General features: G+C 42.4%; 1 protein-coding gene across 3 annotated transcripts in view; it reads right to left on the reverse strand.

Moving 5' to 3' along the window:
• Nucleotides 1-8,566: 8,566 nt before the first annotated feature.
• LOC124407559 (hemicentin-2-like) overlaps nt 8,567-25,754 on the reverse strand; it is a 222,543-nt gene continuing 205,355 nt past the window's right edge. For 2 of the 3 annotated variants that reach the window (XM_046883808.1, XM_046883809.1), the window contains 6 exons: nt 17,114-18,575; nt 15,450-16,672; nt 15,135-15,303; nt 11,116-11,303; nt 9,978-10,259; nt 8,567-8,736 (listed from right to left, as the gene is read on the reverse strand). In XM_046883808.1, coding sequence (XP_046739764.1) covers nt 8,567-8,736; nt 9,978-10,259; nt 11,116-11,303; nt 15,135-15,303; nt 15,450-16,672; nt 17,114-18,575 — 3,494 coding nt within the window. The remainder of the gene's footprint in view (nt 8,737-9,977; nt 10,260-11,115; nt 11,304-15,134; nt 15,304-15,449; nt 16,673-17,113; nt 18,576-25,754) is intronic. The other variant, XM_046883810.1, reaches the window with a different exon arrangement.

Raw genomic sequence — 25,754 nt, forward strand, 5'->3', positions numbered from 1 at the left:
GCTACACATGGACATACATACTCAGGTCGATTCTTCGGCATCCCGTGAGGTCGGGTGAGTTGTAGTAACAGAAGCTCTGGAGAGAAAAAATTCTCTCCCAATTTTTCTGGATTCTAGGAATTGCAGTAATATTACGAGTGAACGAAAAATCACTGTTTTGTAGCTTTAGGGTAACTTTGAAATAGTTTCATTTGCAAAATATAAATACAAAGCTTCAGACGGTACTAAAGTTGCAAAATTAACGTAAGTTTATTAATTCTTTTCGTATTCAAATCTCGTTGACAAATTTTTTCAGACAATGTACACAATTTGAGAGGAAAAAAATGAGGACAATAATCGCCTTTTCTTCTTTCTTATACGATTTTATAATTTAATCAATATTCAATGAAATATTTTCCCGCTACGATTATCTACTCCGCTGCGATAAAACAAAGATTCTCGACTTTACAAATCATTGTCGGTGTGAATAATTTTGTAAACTAAGATTCCAAAACAATTGTTCTACTCATACCCTGATAGAAAATTTTCTACGTGCGAATAGTGCGGCGTTTTTGAAATTTGCAGAGCTGACAACTAGCTAGTTTTTCGTGCCAATCCGTTTGCCTATGCCGGTGCAGCTTACGAAAAAAACGATAACGAAAAAAACTGAAAGCTCGCTGGTCACTCGTGATAATCTGGGGTGCGGGTGAAAGGGGATCTTATTTTCTGCTGTAACAGCAATAAAATCCGAATGTGCTTCACTGCTATAGATTTATTGCGTAGCAGAAACGTCGTGGAATAGAGAAACGCAAACGTAAAATACGGACTACGGCTTGCTGCCATGTTTACCATTGTTGTTAATGTTTATAATGGCGCGACGCACGGCGTCCAATCTCGATGCGGGGTCACTGCGGTTGCCCATTTTTACACAGAATATTCCTCGCAGATTGCTGAGCGACCGTAGCGCGTCGCATCGACGCTCAGCGTCGCGACGTAACGCATTTCCCTCCCGATACGCAGGCGTCGGACTCGACGAGGCGCGTTGATCCTGAGCGGCCTAATCAAATTGTGAGAACCACGCGCTCGACTATTTTCATTGTTCAAACCACTTCCGGAGGGAATAAGAAAGGCCCTGATTATTGCATTCGTACCTACCTGCAAGTGGAAAGATTCTCGCCCCTTGATACTGGTGGGATCTTCATTTGAATGAATCAATTTTTTGTCTTGAATAACACCAAAGTACGTTTCTAATTCAGAATACTATTTTCTATATGATTAAAGCAAATTCCTGGTCTCGATACGAAATTTTTTTCACTTTTAACAACGTCTGGTTTAGTTTTCTTGACCAAACGATCACGCGCGCAATGGCAAGGAATTTTAATCGAATAAAAGCCTGGTTTACGCAGTTTCGAAATCGTACGTTTTTCTCCGGTAAAAAAAAACAATCAAGCTGCGTTGAATTTAGTTTGTTTGTTGTTTTTCTCTTTAAGTTGAATTTTTCAATCGACAAAATCCGATGAATCCGTAAAATATTAGTACCTAACCAAAATGTGATTGTCAGCTCTCGTTTCGGCTCAGGTTTGGATAGTTTATAGACATTGATTAAGTCTGAACGAAGTATCGCCAGATTCTGCCTGAAGTAAAAAAGTTTTTTTCGATTAATAGGCGACATTAGAGTGGATATCGGATCCGCAAGACCCAATAGAATTCTGCTAAGAGTCCTCGTATTTCATGATCAAAATTCAACATGGCGGCCCGTGCAGATAGCTGACGATTAGCATCAGCAGAACCGAAAAGAGTCCGAAAAAAGAGAGAAGATGTAGAAACAGAGATCGGAAAGTAACCGATTTATCAATGTAATGCATAAAAATTAATACATGGATGCGGGTTTGTGAAAATATTGAACTTCCGAATTACCATGAATCGATTATTTATTACTCGAGGTACAAATCAACTTTATATGGAAATATAGATATAAAGGCTTATGAGAGCTGCTGCAACTGTTAGGTAATGTCACGGAGCTGATAACAGTAATGATGATAATAATAGTAATAATAATAATAATAATAATAATAATAATAATCATAATAATACGTGCGGTCAGTACTCAAAACTGTCTCTTTATCATTTATTTATATTGCAACATAAAATTTGTACAAAATAATAATTCATAATGTTCATCGTAATAATGACAATAATAAAAGTAATAATAATATTAATAGCAATAAAAATAATAGACAATAATTAATATATAATATGATGTGTATATATATACAAATTGAAATAATCGATGATCCAGACACGCTCCAATATATCGGATGTTCAAATATTGAACAAAATAACAAATCATAAAATCATTCGGAAGTACATCATATATTGTACGTATAATCACTATAGGGTCGAGATTTCGCATACGATATATCTGTTCATCTATCAGTTTAACTTTTCATCATATTTTCATTATTTTTTTTTTATTCGTTAATTAAGTAGTTTAGCAGCTGCTGCGAAGGTTTTCTTTCTTAAATTTTTTTTTTTTTTCAAGGATATTTAAAAATTTAATAATAACTCATTCGAATTACATGATTTACGTTGTAGTTAAATATTTTTTTGTTTATACATAATGTATACGAGTCTTAGAGCGTAACATGTTTCTCTGCCATTCTGTCATTCCATCTTTGTTTTTATTACTATTATCATAATATATATATATATATACATATTTCTCACGGTATTTTTTTTTCTATAAGTGTAGTTCTTTCGTCTTATTTATCTTCTGAAAATCGTTTTCTATTTAATTCAATTTCAAAATTCTCCTAACTTCAGTTTGCGTTTGTTTCGTTTATTTTTTTTTACAAGTGATGACGGGGGCTTTTCGCTCGGCCGACGTTCGTATATCCGCGAATACGTCGCGCTTTAATTCGTGTATTTATATATATAGACTCTATATATTATACAAGGTTTCCCTTTTTTTTTTTTTTTCTTCATTATGCAAAAATATTTCAACTATCTCTTTCACGCTTCGCTGCTCGTCCACACGCAATTTACTCGCGTTTGCTTGCACGCCTTATATTTAACGTAGAGCTTGCAAGCACGTATCGCATATACATACATACAATTGCTCTCATCAATCACCGCGTTGCACATCTGCCTGATTCTCATTCATACCGTTATACTCGAACGCACACATATACATATTTTTTATAATTCGTTATATTATAATATTATTATATGATACAAGAGTTTTTTTCATCTTATTTTTCTTTCTCTTCGTTCATAACTCGACCTCCCTCTCCTCTTCGTCTTCTATCAACACTTTATGATTATACCATCGAAATAGATTATAAAAAAGATTTTTTTTCATATATATATATACATTTATATATATATATATATATATATATATATATATTTATATGTGTATAACGAAATTGATCATATATGGGACAACGATCGACTCACGTCGGCCAGGCGATCGACCCACGGTGTTGTGTATGATGTATACAATTAGATAAAATATGAGAGTTGACAAGGTAAATTTGAAAACTCTACGTTATAACTATATTCACGCGTATTGCTGGGAATCACACGGGGCTGGGATACAAAGGTCAAGTGAGCTGGACGAGGGTCGTGTGCGACTTCAGGGGTTGAAATTTTGGAAATCTATACACGATTAGAGGATCGTGTACGTGTAATATACTATTTATACAGCTATAACGATACGTGTGCGTCAATTGATCGATAAGGTAGGTTTCTCTTTTGAGTATTTTATTTTTTCTTCTTTTTATATTATAAGCCAATATTATTGTTGCTTAGTAATTATCGTTACGAGAAACAGAATGATTGAAAAACAAATGTAAAGAAATCCTCCCGATTATGCATAAATTTGTCAGTTCGTGATAAGACGAGAACCCGATGCCCGTATTTTTATTACTTTCACTTACATTTTTCAAAAGAATTTTACGGTGAAGTTCCAAATCGATTTCTAGCATTTTATTCGTATGAATTTTTGATCACTTTTAATAAACTAGAAAAAAAAAAATTGTGCTATTTCAAGTCGGCTGCGAAAATATTATAAGTTGATTTGTTAGAAAATTTGGGTGTGAAGTTTTAAGCATAAATACCGGCACCGAGTAACATCCTTGTTTCTCCTTCTATCCGTCCACAATTTCACATATGAATATATAAGAAAGAGATTCATTCTCCGTAACATAAATAGCAAAGAAGATATAATAATAATATTATATGAGATCACGTGTTTAAAAAAAGTATCTTGATATAATTTTTGTCTAATATTTCTTCAATTTGTTCCTACGTAGTGTTCATAATACAACGTTAGTTAAATGGCAATAGAAAACATGATGTAAAATAATAATTTTTAATTTTTTTTATTCTTTGTTCGATTTTTCTTAGTAATATAATACATCGCGATAATGGAGATGAAATATTTTTTTTTTACATCTATAACAGCGTAAGGAAAACAGAAATAAAAATGTCAATTTTAATTAATTTATGTTATCAGAGTTGATGATTTTCCATAGATAAAAAACCACAAAAATTTGTTTATTTAAAAATAAAATGAAATACGAAAACGAGTTGTACTGAATTGTAGAGTGTTTTGAATACTTTTTTCCCAAGCATGTGTCGACGAGCTAGGTTTTTCCACACTACCGCATAATGTATTAATTAATTAATTCGGGCCGTAGCAAATTAGCTCATGCAGACATGCGTGTAAATAGAGAAAAAAGAGAGAAAAGGAGCGAGAAAAATAGAGAGTGAGACACAACAATCACGCACATATGTAAAATGTTGGGAGATTTAGTGAATTTTTTTGTATAGTTTAAGTATAAGTATACGGTTTAAGAACACATTGAGCCTTAATTATTAATTAAGTATTATCCCTAATTTCTATTTATACTCTTTATATAATAATATTTACACAAAATACTTTGAAATATATATGTATATATAATGTGGTATATGCGTAATGTACGTATATTAAACCGCGTTAAGTGAATAATTCAGAGTCGGCATGGCTCGGAAAATTCGTTTTCTCTCGTCGTTTAATTTCGTCTATCTCGATGAGACAATAAGGAACAAGAAAATTCCATCGCTTCGGCTCGAATTAATCTATCGTACATCGTGCGTAAGTGTAAGTTTTAAACGTGTTGTTTGCAACAAATGTCTGCGCATTTGTAAATAGGTACTATATATAATGTATATATCAGTGATCGTGGTTTAATAAGAGATCGTGTAATAGTTTCGTCGTAGCAGCTACCGTATTCGTACTAATTCGTAATAATCGTATTAATGTTTTATATATATATATATATACCTATATCTTACATATATAAACACTATATTGCCCAGATTCAGATACATAGACTGTACATAATCACGTCACATTGATAAATACAATTCTTGTTTTTTGTTTTTTTGCTTTTTCTTACACATCCATTTACTAGCGGTAATTAACTTTCTCGCTTTGTTCGCAACCGGGTAATTTGTTTTATTCGCAACGAGACCACGATCAATCAATCAATCAATCAATCAATCAATCAATCAATCAATCAATCTGCACAGTCATTCCTCGAATACGTTTATTCACAATTATAATCTCACACTTCGCTCACGATATAAAAGTATAAAATACACGGGATTTTCACAGGTCGTTGTGTAATTGCTGGCTTCCAACAAATTTTTTATTTAAATTGCGGGAAATATGCAGGAATGACGATGAGAATACTAAGATAGAAATACTAAGGATACACATAGTAAGAAATTTCGGGCAAACTCAAGATTCTGGAGTCGACTTTGCCCGAAATGAAAAAAAAATTAATGTGGTTCCTTGATTTTTCGCCAAGAAATCGATCAACAATAATAGTTTGTGACGAGAAGTTTGAGTTTCAAAGACGCGATTACACGCGTTTATGAACTCGAAGAGGCACAGGAACCGAAAGTGAAGGGTTTGCGTCGAGAAGTTCTCTGATACCCTCTCCAATAGCTTGAATAAGTCTCTTCGAAACTAACTGGTTGAGCAGCTTAGCGCTTAGTATTGAGAGCTTGCGGGTTGTTCAGTTGAACCGCGGTCAAAGCTTTTCTGGATAGACGCTCATCATCATTTTCTCAAGCACGACTTTGCTTTTCTTTTTATTGCGTCTAGTCTGTGTCTGTGTGACGCGAAAGCTTTTTTGTCATCGTTCTCGTCTAATGTTTTTCGATTTCCGAATGTGCGTCTGTACTCTCGTTGGCGTTGCACAGTTTTATGATAATTTTTATGAATTCGGTTGTCTGTAAATTGCGAAAATGAAGGGGAAAAGAGGGTGTGAAATTTAGATTCATATATAACATGGATCAGAAGCCAGCATCGCAACAATAACGAGATAATCATATTTTCGATCGTTTGATAAAAACTAAATTAAAATATGTGTACGTATCTATATATATATATATATTTATAATATCGCCTCTGCTTTGGCAGTCTTTTCATTATAATAGGTATATTTATATAGGTACTTCCATCGATATATAATTTGAATTAGGTATAGTTAATCGATAATCACTTTCATATCAACGCGCACCAAGTTTATGTATAACGTATAATTTATTATCTTCCAACGTGCTTCCAACGTTGCAGCCTCAATTTTTTTAGTTTTATACATAGGTACGTGCATCTTCTTCAAATCACAATCAATTTTTCTGGATTGTTTTTTTTTTTTTGTTTTTTTTTCGTTAAATTTATATTCCTGTTTTTGAGTATGATTCGATATAATTTGTTCATTATCGTTTTATTAACATGTCGTTAATTTATTATCGGGAGTGCGCAACGAAAATATTCCATACTGAAGACAAGATCCTTCAGGAATGAAATACGAAAAATTATCAATGACTTTATTTCACATTCGTTCAAAATTTAGCTGATGATGCAAATAAAAAAAAGAAAGTGACCAAGTTGTTCGAACAAAAAAAAAAATAAAATAAATAATAACTATCATGAAATTTAACGATATGACCTGAACCAAACTTGGTGTAAGACGTACATTTTTCAAAGTAACAGTTTCGCATCGAGTTGCGATACTTGGGAAACTAAGACTGCTTGAATAAACACCAAGCAGTTTTGTTACAAGAAAAAAAAAAAGGAAAAAATTCACAAAGTTTTGCGCGCACACCCCCGACACCATCGTGTATTGATATTATTATGACTCATTACCGTAGGAACAACAGCTCGTCATTAACAGTAAAATAGTTCATCGTTACGACATCGTCACAGTTTTTTTTTTTCTTTTTCTTCATCTTTCTTTACGTCTCTGATTTACTATATTTAGATATTTATTATACATTTGTTCCTCCTCGTTTAATAATTCGTTTTCACTACTAATATTATTACAGGTAGACTTTGTCACTCCCTCATTCGCGTTAATAGTTTATCGACAATAAATCCGGCCCGAATACGACGACGGTGAAGAAAATCGATATTCACCGTCGATAAATGAGTTAACCAGTCACTACCGTCATGCGATGAAGAGAAGAATAATAAAAAAAAAAACACCAAAAAAAAAGAAAAGAAAATAAACAAAAATAAAAAAAACTACCAACAACCACCGCATCATTCTTCCCCCGATCACAACTGTTCCGACAATATGATAACCCGAAGTGTCTGTATATTATTATCGTTCTGTTGCAGCGCTTTCTTCTGCCCCTTGAACGAGACTCTTCCCTCCTCAAGGCTTTCTATGGCGGTGTGTTCGCATCCTTCGGCCTCTGCGCGCTCCCCTTCAGGGGCAGCATCGCTTCCGGGTGTCCCGGGGCCCCCGTTTCCGGTCCCATTGCTGCTCGCGGGTGGTTCGTGGGCTTCGATGACGTCGGGAATGGACAGTGCGGCGGGGGATGCGATTCGGTCCCCATTTCTGGGCCTGGGGCTGAGCCTGCCGAGAGTCTCTCCGCGTGACTTCATTTCCAAAGGCGTCGGGGTCCGAATGGGACTGAACCTGGCGACCATCTGCTCGACGTGTCGCGTCGAGGGCCCGTCGGGGGTCTGGATGGCCGGCTTACTTCTCGAAACGACCCCGAAGCAGCCGCCCCCCTCCTCCTCAGCCCTCGACTCGGGGTTGCCGCGCTTCTCGCGGCCCCTCAGCCGGCCCAATGTCATCGTCGAATTTGGGCCCCCTTCGGCCCCCGTCAGGTGGCGCTCCTCCGTAACGGGCCCCGCGAGTCGCGCCTTGGCGTAGGCAATGCGGTCCTCCGTCGACGGGACCTCCGACACGGACTCGAGAAGGCCCGAGCGATCCACGCGCCGCGGCGGCGTGGCCTCGAGGCGATTCTGGGCCGGCATCTCCAGCAGGCCCGAACGGTCGACGCGCCTGACGGGCGTCGGGCCCTCCAGCTCCGGGCCCCCACCCAGCTGCAGTCGTTGGCTAGCGAGGCTCGCGAAGTATTCGGGCGGCGGAAGCGCGTGCCGCGACGAAGTCTCCCGCGGATTCTCGATCACGATCTCCATCTGGTGCTGCGGGTGGCGGGCAAGGAGCTGGGGGTGGGGGGCCCGCTGCTATAGCCAGGTGGTCCGCGGATTCCGCGGGCCGGTGGGCTGTCCTCAGACGATTATTTCCCTGATCACCCGACGGCCACGGCTGTTCGGGGTCGAGTATCCGGACTCCAGGCTCTCGTCGTAGGAGAGACTCACGTGCTGTGGCGGCTTCGCGTCCTCGTCGAGACCCTCCAGGTACGGGTCTGGCAGACCGGAAACGTCGTGGTACGGGGAGTCTGTGCGGAAAAATAAGAAATTTTTTTACACCCTGAAGAGTGACTGGAACGAGGGTCTCCTGAGCGGAAAAACTCCAGTTTGGAGAAGTTATATTCTTAAGACTTGGAGTATTTTTCTTTACGAAACAACGTCTTCAAGTTCCTCTAGATAACGATCAAATTTAGAGTTTTCAACGATTTATGGTTAGGTATGATATGGTATTTAGGATCACCTTTCAATTTAATCGGCATCCATAGGAACGCGAAGCATCAACGCAGCCTCGTGAAAAAATTCTTCGGTAGAATTTTAAAATATTCAAAGATTTATTTAAAAAATGATATTTGTTCACCCAAATTTTCCGGGGCTATTTTGTGACCACAAAGGAAACCGCGCCAGGCAACGCTGCTCGACGCGGGGCAATAGTGGATCGCTTTTCGCTTTTCTCTACGAATCTTTTGCTACCGACAACCCGTGCATATCGAGCTATCGGCTATTAGGATTCGACGCTCCTTTTATCACCCGCCTAACGAGCTTCGTTTCCTTGCCCCGATCGATGTCGCTTCTTTCGCGTTCCGCGTCGTTATGCAGAAAATGTCAACGACACTGATTCTGAGCTGGATATAGCTCGTGATAAGACTAGGGAACTTAGCTTCGGTTCAAGATGGTCTCGGAAGGATTTTCAAAATTGTCACACTGACGTCTAACGCGTCTCTCGATTATTGAAAAAAAAAATTAAAAATTCCTCAGCGTTCATTTCGAATTCCATTATCCAACGTTGACAACAAGTCAAATTGTCATGTGGCGTTTATTCTCAATTGTTCAGCACAGATCTCTACCGTGAATTTCTTTCCACTTGTAAGAACAAAAACACTTCGATATGCCTTATCCAGTTTAGCCAGTTTAGATAAGCTAATTCCCCAGAAGGGTTCAATTGTCGGCCTGGAAAGACCCAAGAGACGGCTTTGTTCGGTCGATAATTAAATAGCGGTGATTTCTGGGAAGGGAATATAAACGAAACTCGGTTTTCTTAAATATGCTCTTTGCAAAACGAGAATTTGGGCAGCAGACATTTTTCGCGAAACTTTTCGGTGAAACTGTCCACTCAGCGCCAGCAAGTAGGCAATCCAAGTTACGTTTCAGGTTTATACTACCTTTAGCGAAGACATCCGGCTCGTAACTTCGCTCGCTTATCTGCTGGTGCATTTCGGCAGTTTCACTGAAAACTCCGGTTGCGTATACGGCAATAAATTTGAATACTAACCCATGTGCTTCTTGGACTTAACGACAGCCGCGTACGGATCGGGGCAGAATTCTTGTCGGCTGGGGTTGTAGCTCTCCCTGTAATCCTCGTGCTGAGTGAGATGAGGGTAGGTCGCATAGTCAGGGTCCGTGGTTCCGTATCCACCATGTTGCATAGGGTCGTAGGGAGGATTTCCGCCATTTGCAGCGGCCCGTTTCATCTGCCATAGAGAGTCCTGGGAATTGACCGAGCCTCCGTTGTTCGAGTTCGAATAGCTGTTGTCCATGTAGCCCATGTTCACTCCTGCAGACATTGACGTAAGCACTCAGTTATATTATAGCTCTTGCACACTGACCCCGATCGTTAATTCGGCGAATTAATTTGGCGAACCGACAAATTGTAAGTCTATAGCTGTTACACTTTACAAGTCTTCGCATTTATCAATGCGATTTTTCGGTGTATCTATTATTTAAACGCTACGGATTATTATTATTTGCTGACGTGTTCAGTTAAGAATCGTAGAACCGATGGCGTTGAATGAAAAAATTCTACTTCCTGACTGATAGCTTTCCAAGTAATTATTGCAGCGAGGTATAGAAGCGGTTACTGCTAAAGTATCGATGAATTTTTACTCGCTGATTTGTCTGTTCGAAGTTGAGTGAATTGGGCACTTTTTACGACCTCAGCCGGTGATATATCACCAGCCGAAGGCGTGCGTGCGGTGAATTATTGGTCGATGAGTGACGCCTGTAAGGTTGACTGGACGATATAGTTTTTTTCGCGACTAAAAATCGATGAACGGTGGTCACGCGGGCCTGGCAATTAGGGGCAATGCCTTCGACAAGTCCGCGGCCACGTATCCATTAGCTGTCATCAGTTTTCCAATTCACAGTATCACGTTTCACCCGCGTGTGTATTTGGCAGTCTATAGTTTACCACGGAAGCGGTGAACAAGGGCGCATTGCGTATTGAAAAATTCGTCAGTCGAAACGAGCTTCTGCCGGAAACCAAACAAAACTTTCGCCAAATTACTGCAGGCTTTGTTGGCAGGCTGATTCCGGTGTTCAAAATCGAAACGAAGCGCTTTTCTCACCGCCATTTTTTTCCTTTTTTCCCCAAGTATTTACTTTATTTAATGCCAGTTGTAGGCGATATTTACCATTATCACCGTTAATGTTGTGGTTTGGCTGATGGTACCCGTAGCCGGGCTGAGCGTAGGCGGGACTCTTTGGGTCTTCGAGAGCCAAGGCAAGGTCCAGGCTGTGTTCGAGGGCCTTATTCTCGGCGTAGTATGGCGGCGGAGCCTGGGTCTGTTGGCCATTTCCGGTGACGAGGCTGGGCCTGACTCTGGAAATTAAATATTAAATTAAGAATTGAAAAGCAGGGTGTTCACGGTTTGGTAAAAAAAATCTTGCCGAGCATTCGGGCCTTGCGATTTCTGTTAGACGAACGGTTTCATATTTCGGGTCAAATTTGCCAGCCGAATCACATTGAAACATCGAGCGAACGGTGCAGCAAAGTTGTAAATTATCGATTTGACTAATTAGAGTTTTCACCCCGGTTTAATTAATTTTAATTAATTTTAGTTACGCAGACCACACGCGGACCATATTTTCAATTACACGCACTTCGGGGCTTCCGATGAATCGATTTTTCTCACCCTTCCATACGGTCAGTTTCGGTTTTTTTCCCCGTTATGGAAAATTTTTAATTAGGTACAAATTATTACACTGGCGGTAACGTTTCGAGAGGCGTATTTTTCTCAATTATTATTATTATTATAATTTTTTTATTGTAGCTTGATCATTTTCGGAATCGGTATGAACAGACATCGACGCAATCCACCAAATTTCAGAAGCTTGGAATTCAACTTCATTAAGTCACGCGATCATAAATGTTACGTATTTCATCATTCTCCATTAACGAGACGTTTTCTGTAAAAGTCTCTGAACTTTTGGAATGAAACATTAATTTTTGGTAAGACTTTGATAATTGCTATTCTACCTAAAACATTGAATTGAAAACGACAAATCAGCCTAATGGAAATACCTTATGTATTATTTTAATGTTCACAGTCTTCAATGGAGATGAAAATTCGATTGGAAGCACGTCGAGTGAAATTCTCACGAATTTACTCAAGGAGGAGCAGAGAGGCGTGGACGAGTAATTCGGACTTCAAAAAGTTAGCCAGTAAAGTATCCACCCGGAAGCATTAAAATGGCTCGTAAAAATTGTCGAGTAACTCCTCTCACCGATGTTCGTGAGGTGAAAAAACTGACAAGTTTATGCGTTTTCCTTGCCCTAGTTTAAATCTTTATTATGTGGGCAAAGTAGCGCTCGCATGCAGTCTAGAACTCTGCTGCACGTACCCGGTTGGGCAGCGATCACGTATGCTCGTATCCAACTATTCCCGCACGTATATGCGTACAGCTCCGCGTCTTTCTACCGCAGCTGATCGTAAAATGTCAGATCAAGTCGAGATGATTGGTCGGTCTGCACGGGGCATCAACGAATCTTACGATGTTCGTGCTCACCCTATGATTTTATTATTTGGACTCTAGGTGTTGTGCATACCGCACGGTGTATTGTGGAAAATTTAAACAAATACCAACAGATGTAAAAAAGCGTTGAAAATTCGTAAACACAACGTGTAAAAAGAGAAGCAAAGTATTTGAACAGGGCTTATTTGGAAGTGAAATTTTTCAGGCTTACAGAAAAGTGTTTGGTTGAATACGGTGCAATTTGTATACCAAGAAGTTGACGTTGATTGTCGCACAATTGTAAGAAATTCTCTTTGGTCTAAATTTCCACTTGCAAAGTCTGTTTACAAGATCAGGGTAAGACGATCGTATTCTCGGGTTTATACATTACTTCAATGGATACCCAGTTTCAACTGTACAAACTTTCAACCTCGGTAGTAACCTCGGTGGAGTATAACAAAGGGTTTTTATTTTTCAAAGTGGGTACTCCGAAAACGCGTACGTAGAGGGATTGAAAAATCCAATCTCCCTTACATAACGCTGGTACTGTTCAAGTCAGAAATCGAACGAACGGCGTATGACAATGAAAAGAAAGAAAGAAGCGCGAAGGTGAGGGTGAGGGGGGAGGGGAATAGAAACGAAGTGAAAACGGAGAAAAATAACGGAAAACTAGGGCATCCTCTATAATCCGTGTAACTATACACGCGAGTGCCGGTTCTTAGACCGATGACCAAAGAAGAGCGAGCGGTGCGCTAGGTGAGCCATGAAATCGATGTCACCGCTCTCGGAGAGCAAAGTGAGCGTTCGTTGCACATCTGCAGCAAGTCGAGAATCCTAGCAGTGTGAAAAGTAAATATGACAGAGAGAGAGAGAGAGAAAGAGGGAGAGGAAGAGAGAGGAAGAGAGAGGATGCATCGAGGCCATACGAAGCGAAATGCGTTTCCATTTTAAATCGAGCTTTCTAAGTCGCCGGAGCCGCCGAGTGAATCCCGTCCCGAAGCTCCTGCATTTACCGTTCAGTGGCCGCGTTGATTGCGGGCCTCGAGGAATCGAGGAAATCTATCAGGGTAACGGGGGAAAGATCGAAAATCGAAGGAGAAAAATAGAAGCCGAGGAGATGACAAATGAAACTGCAGGTCGTACCACCGCGAGCGATTTTTCCTGCGCTATATTTCCGATCACCCAGCTTTCTTTCCTCAGACAGAGCGGATCAGTTGCACTCGCCAAGTTTCTCATCCGTCGCGTCGCGTCGTCGTCTTCCGATTCCGTCGCTTTTCTTCTTGATTCGGCAAAACGGAATTGAGAGATATTTGCAGTCTATATTTTTCACCCTGGGTAAATGCAACTTTTCACGTTCTTATTCATACGCGGTATTCAGCACCGCGGTGCAGGAAAAGTTTACTCGGTTATGCTGGCCGAGACGTTGCATGCGCCATTATCTTTGCTCGAACATCTCGATTTCCTCTATTTTTCGCCATTTCTTTCAGGGGATAAGGCGAGAGTCTGTACTCTCGTTAACGCGGTTAATTACAGAAGAAAAATAAAAGAGTGAAAAGAGAAGCGGAAGAAAAATGTGAGCACGGAAGAAACTGCGAGCGAGCATGTGCTCGTTAGTGGCAAAAAAATTCTACGTTTTCTTATCAAATATACGTAGATGAGCGGCAACAATTCAGAACTCTGTGTAGTCCGTGACATCAATAGCAACGAAATCGCCGTCCGAGAAACTTTATCAACTTTCTTCTCCTCTCTAATTTTCGGTAACTTGCGTAGTTGCACTTCGACAATTTGTTGTAAATACGATATTCTGGTTAATATATGGAGATGAGCTATAAAATGCCTTGAATTACTTGTGCAAAAATGCGTGAGACGGTGAAAATTTGTAAATAATGAAGGATTTTTTGTTTTTGTCAAATCACTTTTCACCTACACTTTGAAAACTTTTTTGCTCTGTTACAAAGATAAAGATAAAAAATTTCTCCAAAGACTACAATTTTATTAAATATGCTTTGTGTTTTGATCTCAGAATCGCTGCAACACGGCAATTTTTTTTGTTCGAATATTTATTTCAAGATGGAAAGAAAATCCATAACTTATGTTCGGACACTCCATTTTTTTTCTTCGACACCTCGCCACACCTCGTTACACCTTGTACACCTAGCCATGGATTACAAGGTGATGGAAATCAATCGAGCGTGTGTTTCACGTGTTCGCATACAACCCGTAGTTACGATGAATAAATGATTATTTAGCGAAAAAAATCAGTCAATCAGTCATACGACCCGACGATTTGCCGACTCGGTTATTTTATTAGATACAAATAGAGGGGGGATAGAGATTGTGCAAAAATAAAAGTCAAGGCAGTGGCGGCAGAGGTCTGGTCTATGGATTACATATACGGAAGTGGCACGCGATCGCGGAAGCACGAAATATGACGGAATCGTCTACTTTGTATACGTACCAATGCTTTCGGAAGGTTGAATAATTCAGCGAAATTTCGCCGGCAATCAAATCAGACTACAAAATTCAACTTCCTACCTCGCATTCGAATCTCGAGATAGGGTTTCAGCCGCACGCGACGCACATTATTAGGATGTATATTCCTGACGCAAACTTCCAGATATTCGCATATTTCCTCATTTCATTCATATCGCGTCCGCCCATTTGGGCGAATTCAAGGTACAGTTGTAGGTAAACTTACGCGTTCGAGTCCATGTCGTAGTCCTTTGCTTTCGCCGCGTGCTTACGTCGGCATCGACAAAACAGCAGAAGCAACGCCGCAAACAAGAGGAAAACTGCTCCGCTCACCACCAAGGCGATCAACGTTGGCGTCGCCAATGTCCCAGACTGTGCAATGTACGATGGACCGACTGCAAAACCAAGATATTAGGCATCAGGAAGAAAGAGTCGTTGAGAGTAATTCTGCTTTTCATCAAAAGTTTGGAAAAATATTTGGCAAAGTGGATAAAAATCGTAAAAAAAACAAAAAACAAACACAACCATCACAAGTACTCACATTCAGCGTCAGTGTACTCTCCGCACTTTTGGTGATCAGTTTTAAGACACAGTCTGACCCTGACGCGAGGAGATTCGTTGGTAGCAGCATCGAGGTTGAGAATGCCATCGCGCATGGTTGCGTCGCTTCCAAGTACCTCGAGTTGCCACATGTCGACGAGCCCCCAGGTGTTGTCGGATTCCTGGGATTTTTCAACGGCGGCAACGAGGGCCAGACAAGTGGGCCCGACGTATATCTTGAGGGATCCGTCCTCCGGGTCGTAGCTGACCCTTTGGGGTGAGGGTATCTTCGCGACGGACGTGGTGGCGCTGATCTCCTCCGAGTACTCGCTCTCGCCCTTGGCGTTGTAGGCCTTCGCCTTGAACGAGTAGGTCTGGTGCTGGTCCAGGCTCGTAACGTTACAGGGATTAGACCCTTGGCAGTCGGTCTCGAGCCACTGGCCCGCTGGTCCTCTGGGTGCCACGCAGTCCGAGGCGACGACTTCGTCGCCGCCGGCGGTCCGTCTGTAGGACACGAAGTACTTGGTGTTCGGAAGGCCACCGTCGAAGCCGGGTTCCCAGAGAAGGACGACGTAGGAAGGACCGACGTCCATGGCGCTTATCTTGGTCGGTTTCTCCGGGGCGCCTTTCGGCTGGAGACGGATGGTGGAGTTGATGGTTCCAAGGCCGTTAGCAACGCGGCAATTGTAGTCGCCGTAGTCGCGCTCACGGATGTCGCTCATCCTGAGGACGGAGGTGTAGACGTCGTAGTTGTCGAAGGTGGTGCTGATCTCGTAGTGACCATCGCTCGACATCTGAAGTGGGGCCGTATTCGTGCCGAAGCTCCATTGGAATTCGGGCTTCGGCCAGGCTTGGACTTTGCACGCGATTTCTGCGGTCTGCTTAAGGTTATAGGCGACCTTATTGTGCTGGTGAACGGCTATCGGCGCGTGCTCCACCTTCAGCATCATCGTCGACTCCACTTTCTTCACCTCGTTCTCGAATACGCAGGTGTACTTGCCCCGGTCACTAGGGATTATCTTGTCCGTCTGCGGACGAGAGTAACCCACGAAACTCAACGTCGACTGCACCGTCGTCAGATTGCTTCTTCCTCCCATCGGCTTCGTGCTCACGTCGTAAAGACCTGTTCCCGCGGTTAATTCCTCGTCATCTTTCAGCCAGCGGACGATCGGCTCTGGCTTACCTTTCGCTGTGCAAGACACCGAGAACGAAGACTCTCCCACACTGTGGTATAAAAATTCAGACGTTAGTGGGATACCGTTATTACCTGAATCGTTATTTTACAAAAAAGTTTGCAACCCTCGTTCTGAAGCGAAAAAACTCTACTAGGTATTCATGTCCAATCTGATCATGCCACGACTCTACTTTACGCAATTACTTGGAGGACTGAAAACTGCAGTGAAGCAGTTAAATATTTCCACTAAACTGCAAAGGGGTTCAAAGAATGGATCATAATTTTCTTTGTTTTCAATCGTTGGGATTATTATAAGCGAAGACTGTCAATGGGAGAGTTCTAAGCAAGTGACGAGAACCTTGAGTCGAAAAACGTCTTCTAAACATAGACTGGCGACATTCTTTAAAAAGCACTTTCCAAAGTTGCCAAACCAAAATTAGTAAATCTACCAATTAAATCCATAACCCAAAGAACAAATAATCGGTACTTACGTTCTCGTGACATGGGGCTGAAGCTTGGTAAGAAACTTGGGTTCCTGGTGGACGGTGAGCTTGACGTAAGCTGGTTCTCCATTGCCGATTTCATTCATAGCGAGACACTTGTAGGTCCCTTCACTGCCGAGATGAACAGAGTCAATGACGTACTTAGGTCCGAACATTTCACCGGAAAGACCACGCGGGCTTTCGCCCTCCTTCCACCATTTGTACTGCGGCTCTGGCCACCCGGAGGGAATGGCCATGCAGGTGAGAATTACGCGAGACCCTTCAGCGGCGACCGGAGAGTCCGGAGTGACCCTGGCTGGTCCTGGCTTGTGTCGAACGCGAATGACGACCGAAGCAGAAGCGAAATGCTCCCTGGACTCACCACCGGTGGGATGGATAGTGTTGACGGCTTTGCAGGTGTAGTTACCGGCGTGGTCAGCGGTGACTCTCGTCAGTCTAAGGATGTTGCTGGACTGTCGAAACTCGGGTCGACCTTCCCTGGACCACTCGATGATCGATGGTGCCGGATTTGCGGAGACGTTACAGTGCACCGTCAGGGTGTCCTCGACGTCAGCGTCGCGGATCGAGCCACCCTCGATGGCGACCGTTGGTGGATAGAGGACGTCCAGGGTGAGTGAGTTCTCGCCTTTGCGTTCGAGCCCGTTATCGGCTTGGCAGGAATAGGTTCCCGCGTCCTGTAGTGTCACCTTTGGTATCACGTGGCGGAAGGTCGTCGCGATGAAGCTGGTGTCTCGCATCCATCTGACCGAGCCAACGGTCGGCTTCGAGTCTACGTCGCAGACGAGGGTTGCGGTCCCGTTCGCTTCGACCTTGAGCGGGTTCTTAGGGCCAACCGTGACTCGTGGGAAGTAATTGACGTTCAAGGTAACCGTTGCGTCCAAGGTGTGGCCCTTCGACATGGCCCGGTTCCAGACTGTACATCGGAAGTTTGCCCGGTCGTATTCCTTCGTCGGCGTAAGCACAAGGGTCCGCTCTTTGCCGAGAGGCTCGTTCTTTCCAACCTGGTACCACGTCACCTGGGGTTCCGGACTTCCGCCCTTAGTGTTGCACTGGAGTTCCAGACGCTTTCCCTCCGTCGCCGGTGGCGATATCGGCGAGATCACCGGAGGACCCGGCGCCCTTAGAACAGTCAGCGTCGTCACCTCGTAGTGGAGGTCAGCTCCGGTTCCTCCCACCTTCACTCGGCACTCGAACTTTCCATTGTCCCTCTCGTAGGATACGTTCCTGATCTTCAGGTCGTATTTACCCTCCTCGGGCTTGTTGAAGAGCTCATAATCTGTTGCCAAGGAGTTTTCGCCAACTGCAACGTTGTCGTGCTGATCGTGCGCGTGCCTCAGCCAAAAGTACGTGGCTTTTTGACTCGGTGGCGTAAACCGACACGGCAACAATATCGTCGCTCCTTCCTCGGTGTCCATTTGCTTCTCTTCCGCCGCCAGTGCCTGCGTCAGTACTGTAACAGAAACGGTTACTGGTGTCAATTATCACTCTGCGATTATTCCACGAAGTGCACTCGCAAGGTGCAAAAAAATACGGGGTCATTGGCTGGGCTCAATGAATGAACAAAAACTCTATTCAGCAATCATGATCATTATACAAAGAGGACAAGTTACACCGACAAGAGTTTATGCTTCAAGCAAGGATCAGACAGTCCAACACAACGACTTGAAGTGGACCAGTATAACCAGGTAATCCTGACCACAGGCAATAAACTACAGATCGCTCTGAACTCCTTGGAAGAAATCATGAACTCCATAAAAATGATCAGAGCCATTCACGATGGTTCGAGTTTTCTGAAACACTATGGCAAAAAACGATTCACCAGTATACTAAACTGCTTGAATGCATTTCCTCTCGAAACATGTCAAATGGCCACGTTCTCTGCCCTCCTCCTCTCGAGGACATCTTCGCAAGAAATGGTCAAACAGTCCATCTCCCCAAGGATCGGACTTGTCACCTTTGGGATGTCCCGTTGATCGGGAAAGGCGATAATTCCAAGTTAGCGATGGCCTGCGGGTGTCGATGGGCAGATCGCGAGGGGGATCGACGTGTCGCGTTAGGTGAATGTGGGTCGGCGTTGGGTCGGTTAACAGTAAACAGTCGGTGAATGTCTCTGTCTGGTTTTTCGAAGAGGGGAGGCCATTGACTGTGGCCGCGTATCTCGAGTCCTCGAGTCGACTCGCGTTCGTTTCTCGCTTCGGCGTCGGCGCAGTGATTCGCCATCAGAAGCGGCGCCATGAACCCCGGTTTCTCAAGCCTGTCGTAGTGAAACCGTTCAGTCACCGGAAGAGACGTAGGTACTCCGCAGCCGCCTCGGCTGACTGTGAGAACTTCTTCTTCTAATGACACGCTTCGTAGAACTCAGTCCTGATCACAGGTGGTTTGACCGCCGATTCAATTCCCATCAGCTGGCGAATCTCCCGAGTATATTCTGCGGCGGACAACCGACCAGGATGACCCTCGGTCATCGTCCGCGGGGTCTCGCGGGAACCAGATCAAGAAGAAGAACTAAGAAGTAAGAAGAGGACTTGAGCTTCGACTGCTCGTCAAAGGTGCTGCACCTTCGTCCGAGGAAAGTCATGGGTTTGACGTATGCGACGGAGAAATTGCGACGTGACGCCTTCGGCTGAATATATTCAACAGTTTTCTCCCAACTTTTGTGACATGCAGTTCAACAGTTTTACAAAAACGCCTCTGGCTTGCATCAGACTCCCAAGTTGAGTGCTTTTAGCAAGGCGGAGGCATCGACTAAATTATTTTCCCCACCGTCCGCTACCCGAGCTTAGTAGATAGATGCCGTTCGTGTAATAATTCAACGTTACCGCGGAACCATGGGGGCAGGAAGAACCGCGGTGACTCTCGTTTACCAAGCTGTAAGTGAAACCGTGAGCAAGTGCTGCTGCACCGGCTGTCCGGCGGTAAATTAAACTTTTTCTCGCCACCGGAACACTTTCGGAACGGTTTATGTACCGCCTTGCAACACGTCTGGTAAATTCCACCGAATTGACTCATATTCTGATGTTTTTCGCAAGCCTTCAAACGGAATTTGTCCTTGTCGTATACGAGTTGCGGTGTGAATTATAATGAAACGTTCGACGGACTTGAAGAAATTTTGTAAGAGCTTGCTGGAGCGATCGTTTAGAAAGCTCTGCATGGAGGAGATTTTCCTCGGTCTTCTTTCAAGGGGGTCTCAGCTTTTGTGAATTTCTTTGCACGGTGGCAGTTTTCTTCCCCTTAGTAGCTGGCTGGATATTCGTGTTGTATCTGTATCTGAAAAACGGCAACGAGTCGCATCCCGGCAATCGCTCAAGGGTATCAAAAGCACGAGCTTGCATCGCGCCGGAGTTGTCTGCGTACACTTTATACCGACCGGAGAAATATACTTATATCGACTTTTCACGTTTCCTTCACAGGCTGGATAGTGTAGGTTCTATAAATAAGACTACCGTCTATCGATTAAACTATATTACGTATTTTTTCACTTGTGTGGATATATCCACGCCCATGTATTTACGTTTCCCCGTACATCTGGGCAAATCATGTATTTATTCTGGCGGTAGTTACACATGTACTGTATTCTATATACATTTATACATATACATACATACATGTGTTCGATATAACGAATATGTTGACCTTCTGTACCAATTCTGACACACATTCGTATCTTGACGTCGACGATTTATCCACGAGCGAGTATAACTTGTCGAGTCGATTTCGTATTTCGAGAAAAGCGGTGTCAGAATTTTGTTACATTTTTTTTTTTGTTCGTCGTTGCAAAAATAGAAGATGGTCTCCTCGAATTTCAATCTACTCATCGAATACGCGAAATTTTCACCAGCTTGAGACAATAAACAAACAGGGGCCATGTGCCTTAATCTTAGGTAGAAATAAAATTTGTTTCGTTGACATAGATACATAATATTATTATATATCTTTATTTATACTTCGTTTTAGACTCAAGTAAAATTTCTGCAAGGTAGACACGTGTAAAAATATATTCAAGTCCTTGAATTTATTCGAATTTTTAAGATGATACATAGATTTCCTCGGTTTAAATTACGTAGTTTATACTATTGAACATCGATTTCGTGTGAACAGATTTAGAAACTTTGTCAGTGATTTGCTTAATTGATTTATATCAAATGCCTAATTTATAATAATGTGCAGAAAGGTGAGACTGAGGCGATAATTCATAACTCGAGACCAATTTCCACTTGTAATTGATCTCCTCATTATTCGGCATCTGATTTTACAACGACTATCCGTTCATATACAAACACTGATGAGTCGACGTCCATGATGGTCGCCTCAGTATTTTTATCGCTGTAGTCGATGGATACTTTTGACGTACAAGACGATTTTAACGTTCGCTTATCCCTCCGGGTTCATTAGTAGAATTACTTTCTGTGAGGCTAATCGAGGAATTTGAACCTTAACAATACTTGAAAGTTTTCAGCCGAATGAACTAGCGCAGGAATTTAAGAATACTCGAAATAATGAGACAAATAAATTATACATTATTTTAGTAAGCTGTTTCATTCCTAACAATCTTAACTGTCGCATATTTTCGAAATGTGTGATGAATTTCGAAACGAGCAAAACCGTTTGCTCGTATCGTTACATAACTTGCGAAGTTGATCTATTCGAGGATATATCGACTTTCATACGTTCCCTATTCATACGTCTTGTAATTGTTCCGAAGAGTCTTCAAAGGATTGGATAACCTTTTCTTGACGTATTGACATCGGTTCATAAATTCTCGCATCGAAACCCTCAGCATGTAGCCTATCGTCGTAGAAACGTGTGAGAATCATTGGAACCTCCAATCCGTTTTAGGTATTCCAATTTGATAACCTCATAATTCGAACAAGATTTCCCCAGCAGAAAATGAAACTACAAACGCTGTCTCATCCGATCGTTTCTCTGAAAGACTCATCTCCTTTCCCCGAGCAATGAAGAAGCGCTTCGTCATCTTCCCGCAGCTTTACCTTATTATTTATCGCAATCATTACAACCATCCAATCACGCGTGATAATTTCACGCGCGTGACTCTTGCTCACGTTCTGGTTTCTTCCGGTTGGCACCCCATCGCTCTGGTTTCCGGCGAAAAGAGAACAGACCTAGACGCCTTCGGTTCGTGTCAAGGGTGTGAAATCTCTCGACGCCGTTCCCTTACATCTCTCTGAAGCAAGTCTAACGACGAGTCAGATTACCCCAAGTTCCCTCATCTGCCGGGGAGTGTCTCGCTCTGATTTGGTTCGGGATGAGTGACGGCTGCAGCTGCAGCGTCGATGCCACGGATTCGTTGCAAGAAAATTTTTACTGCACCTGTCATTACGGCCTTCGATCGGATTGTTTAATAGCGAAGATCTTACGGGCAGGTGTTGGTAGGTATAATAATAATTGAGGACAGCGATCAAGTAGCTTCGTCGCTGCTCATCGAGGAGGGAAAGAATTCTTGGTAGTTGACGTCACTCGAACAACACTCGGTGTAGCAATGCTTTGAGAATAATTAACGACGTGTGCAAAGTGTTAACATGATATCCAGTAGTGGAAAAACCCGGAAACTTGACGGCCTGACAACGATGGTGAGGATATTTTTCTAAATATAATTAGGAAAAATATATCGACGCAGCCTGAATCGGATTATGTTTGATGAATATTAGTCAGAACAGAAATCGGCCCGAGAAATGTCGATCCGAAGTGAACGGTGTACAAGCGGAAAGAGAGAGGCATGTGTAATTGTGACACAAGGCCGTCATCTTGTTGCATGATGCATGGATCAGGGGATAGTGACGGAGATTTAGATACGGAAAAAAATGGAGCGGCAAATTGGCGGTAGCATTAACAGCCATTGTTTGCCTGCTGTGAAAAGGGTAAAAGTTACATGAGGCTAAAGTTGGTAACGTTATTGTGGTGATTCACGTTTCGGAAAGCCCGTTATTTCATGAGAATGAAGTTAGTTACGTTACTGTAACGATAGATGCTTAGAAAAAATCGTTACTTCGCACCTTTACGAATGTTTGAAAATTATTGAAATCACGAGAAACGACAGATACTCTTATTTTGAAAAAACAAACTCCTTGAAAGTTATTCAGAAACAGCGCAATAACGATTTTTTCCCTCATGTTTCGTTACGCTAACGTTACTAACTTCAGCCTCGTAAAAGTACAGTATCGACTCATGAAAACTGCCCGGTCAGATATGGCATAAGTAATTCACGTGTACGCGAGTCGTGATGGTGGAAAGTTCTCCCGGGAATAACATGTGTGTGTTTTTTTTAAACTGCATCGACCTTTCTCCATAAGCCGTTCCCTCTATCCGTAGTTCGTTTGAAATTCTTCTGTTCTGCGCGCGCTGCGGGACGATTATCCTGAGGGAAACTCATGGTTCGCTTCCAGGCTGTTAGATAGCGCTGCGTGTTCATTTCGGCGTTTCGTGGCAGTTGGAACACCGGCGGATGAATTTGATTGGAAAATTATTGAAAAACTTGGCAGGATGTCCAATTTATTAGTCTTGTGTACTTACGGTCAGAGTAACTTGAACGCAAGTTTATAGGCTAGATAGAAAATCATCTAATTTTTAGTCCATCGATCATTGCCAGTTCATGGAATATCATTTCTGGAGTCGGAAGGAAAGTTACCTTCATTCGGTAAAAACTACCGGATACACCAGCGTGCGTGTGTGTGTATATATAGTCAGAAGTTTGAAAACTTGAGAAATCGATAGGGTTTCAACGCGTTTCCATATGCCTGGCGTTCTTCTTTTCCAGAATTGAAATGAAATCACGGTCTAAGTAAAGAGAGAGGAAAAAGTATTGACAACTTTTTCGTGTATCTCTGTAGAAACTTCTTCAAATCTCATTGCATATTTCGAGATACTATTTGAGCGGCGTTTTTCTTCCGCACACTTCGACCTTTTCAATACCCTGTACCAACAAGTCACGACGGCAGGTCGATGCACACATAATACGAAAAGGTAAATTCGAGCGATGGAAAATCGTTGGAAAAGGTTTTTGGGCACGATTTTCTGCGAGTATAGTATGTGTGTCAGGTACACCTATATTTGTATCTAATACGCATTACACATGCGAGGTGGATTATTGTTTCAGCGCACGAAGGAGGGAACCGCTTGATTTTATCGACGAGTGTCGAATCGCCTCATTCGTACACGTCGTCACGTATCGCTGTTTACGAAAAGGCTGCACTATACATGCCCGACCCGGTTTCCTTAATTCCCCAGAATTATCGGTATATTCGGATTTTCGGCGTCTTGAAGGTGCATTCGCGCTACCTGCATGCGGAAACGTAAACCCATCGTGCGGCATTAGCCGGCTAATTTGAGCTGCATAACGGATTGACGATTTGGCAAACATGTGAAACATCGCGATGACGAGGGAGTGAAAGCACGATGGTTAAACGTCGTCGCATACGAGCCTCAAGATAACTGTTGTGGCATTACTCGGGACGCGATTTGTTCGATCTAGCGGTAAATATCATCATCCAGGCGTAAACTGTGCGATATGGTGTACTGGGAATACTAAATTTGTTACAAGTATTGCAGTTTCCATTTAATCGCCGTCACACCACTGAAACGGCTTGAAAATTTCGTCCCAATTTACGAAACGCACTTTTTTATACGCATGTTTTAATTGGTACTAAAATATCGGCCCAATGTTTGAAACGTTTGGCGGAATTTCAGGTCCTAGACATCGAGTGGAAACTTGAGAGGTAAATTAATTGTTTTCGATGCGATATCACGACGGTTTAAATTCCGAGCTGCACGCAGCTCGTACAGCGATTTTTGATCCTATGGACGATAAGGCGGCTCTAAAATGCGCGACGAAGAACGTAATGTATTTAAAAAAGAACACTGTTTCAAAGTACGGAATTAGCTGTCGAGAAATCGGACCCTGGATTTCCGGTGAGGAAGGAAATTCGCACCAAAGCTACAAGGATCTGCGAGTAATTATATAACAGTGCTAATTTTTGTTTTAAAATTCGTTCGCTGTTTCAAATTTCCCCGATTTCCAATCTCGGCAAAGTTTCGACTCAAAGTTGGAGGTTTGATTCCTGCAAACTGTGCAGCGATTACGTTGCATCTAATATGTGGCCTCTTCCCCTTTTCCGCCAAGTTGCGCTTTTATTTCGCCTCGATACAGGGTTTCACCGCTCGAGTGCCTCCCAATGCAGATTGCATCTGCAATTCGCTCGGCGATTAGCGAACGCTGCAACGAAATTGGAAATACACGGAAACGGTGCAGGAGTTGGCGATATTTAGCGATGCCTCGTCTGCAGTCTGAGTTTTCTTGCCTCGCCAGCGAAACCAACATAATAACGTAAAATAAAAACTAGCCTGAATTTAGTCTGACGTTAATAATGTATCGAAACGTTGAAATAATAAATAACTACTTTGCACTTTCAGAACACCCGAAGAAGTTGAATTTTACGAAATCTAAATTTGTTGATGCTGTATTAAAAGTTTTCTAAATTTAAAGTCACAAAATAACAACCTTTTCCAAAGATGCATCGTAACATTATGGTTACAAACTTCATCCTAACAAATAAAACCCCTCCATCCTCCATCGCACAGTATGCCTCTGTGCCGAAAGCGTTTATCGCCATGCAGG

Source organism: Diprion similis, chromosome 6 (genome assembly GCF_021155765.1).
Source record: "Diprion similis isolate iyDipSimi1 chromosome 6, iyDipSimi1.1, whole genome shotgun sequence".
Taxonomy (NCBI): domain Eukaryota; kingdom Metazoa; phylum Arthropoda; class Insecta; order Hymenoptera; family Diprionidae; genus Diprion; species Diprion similis.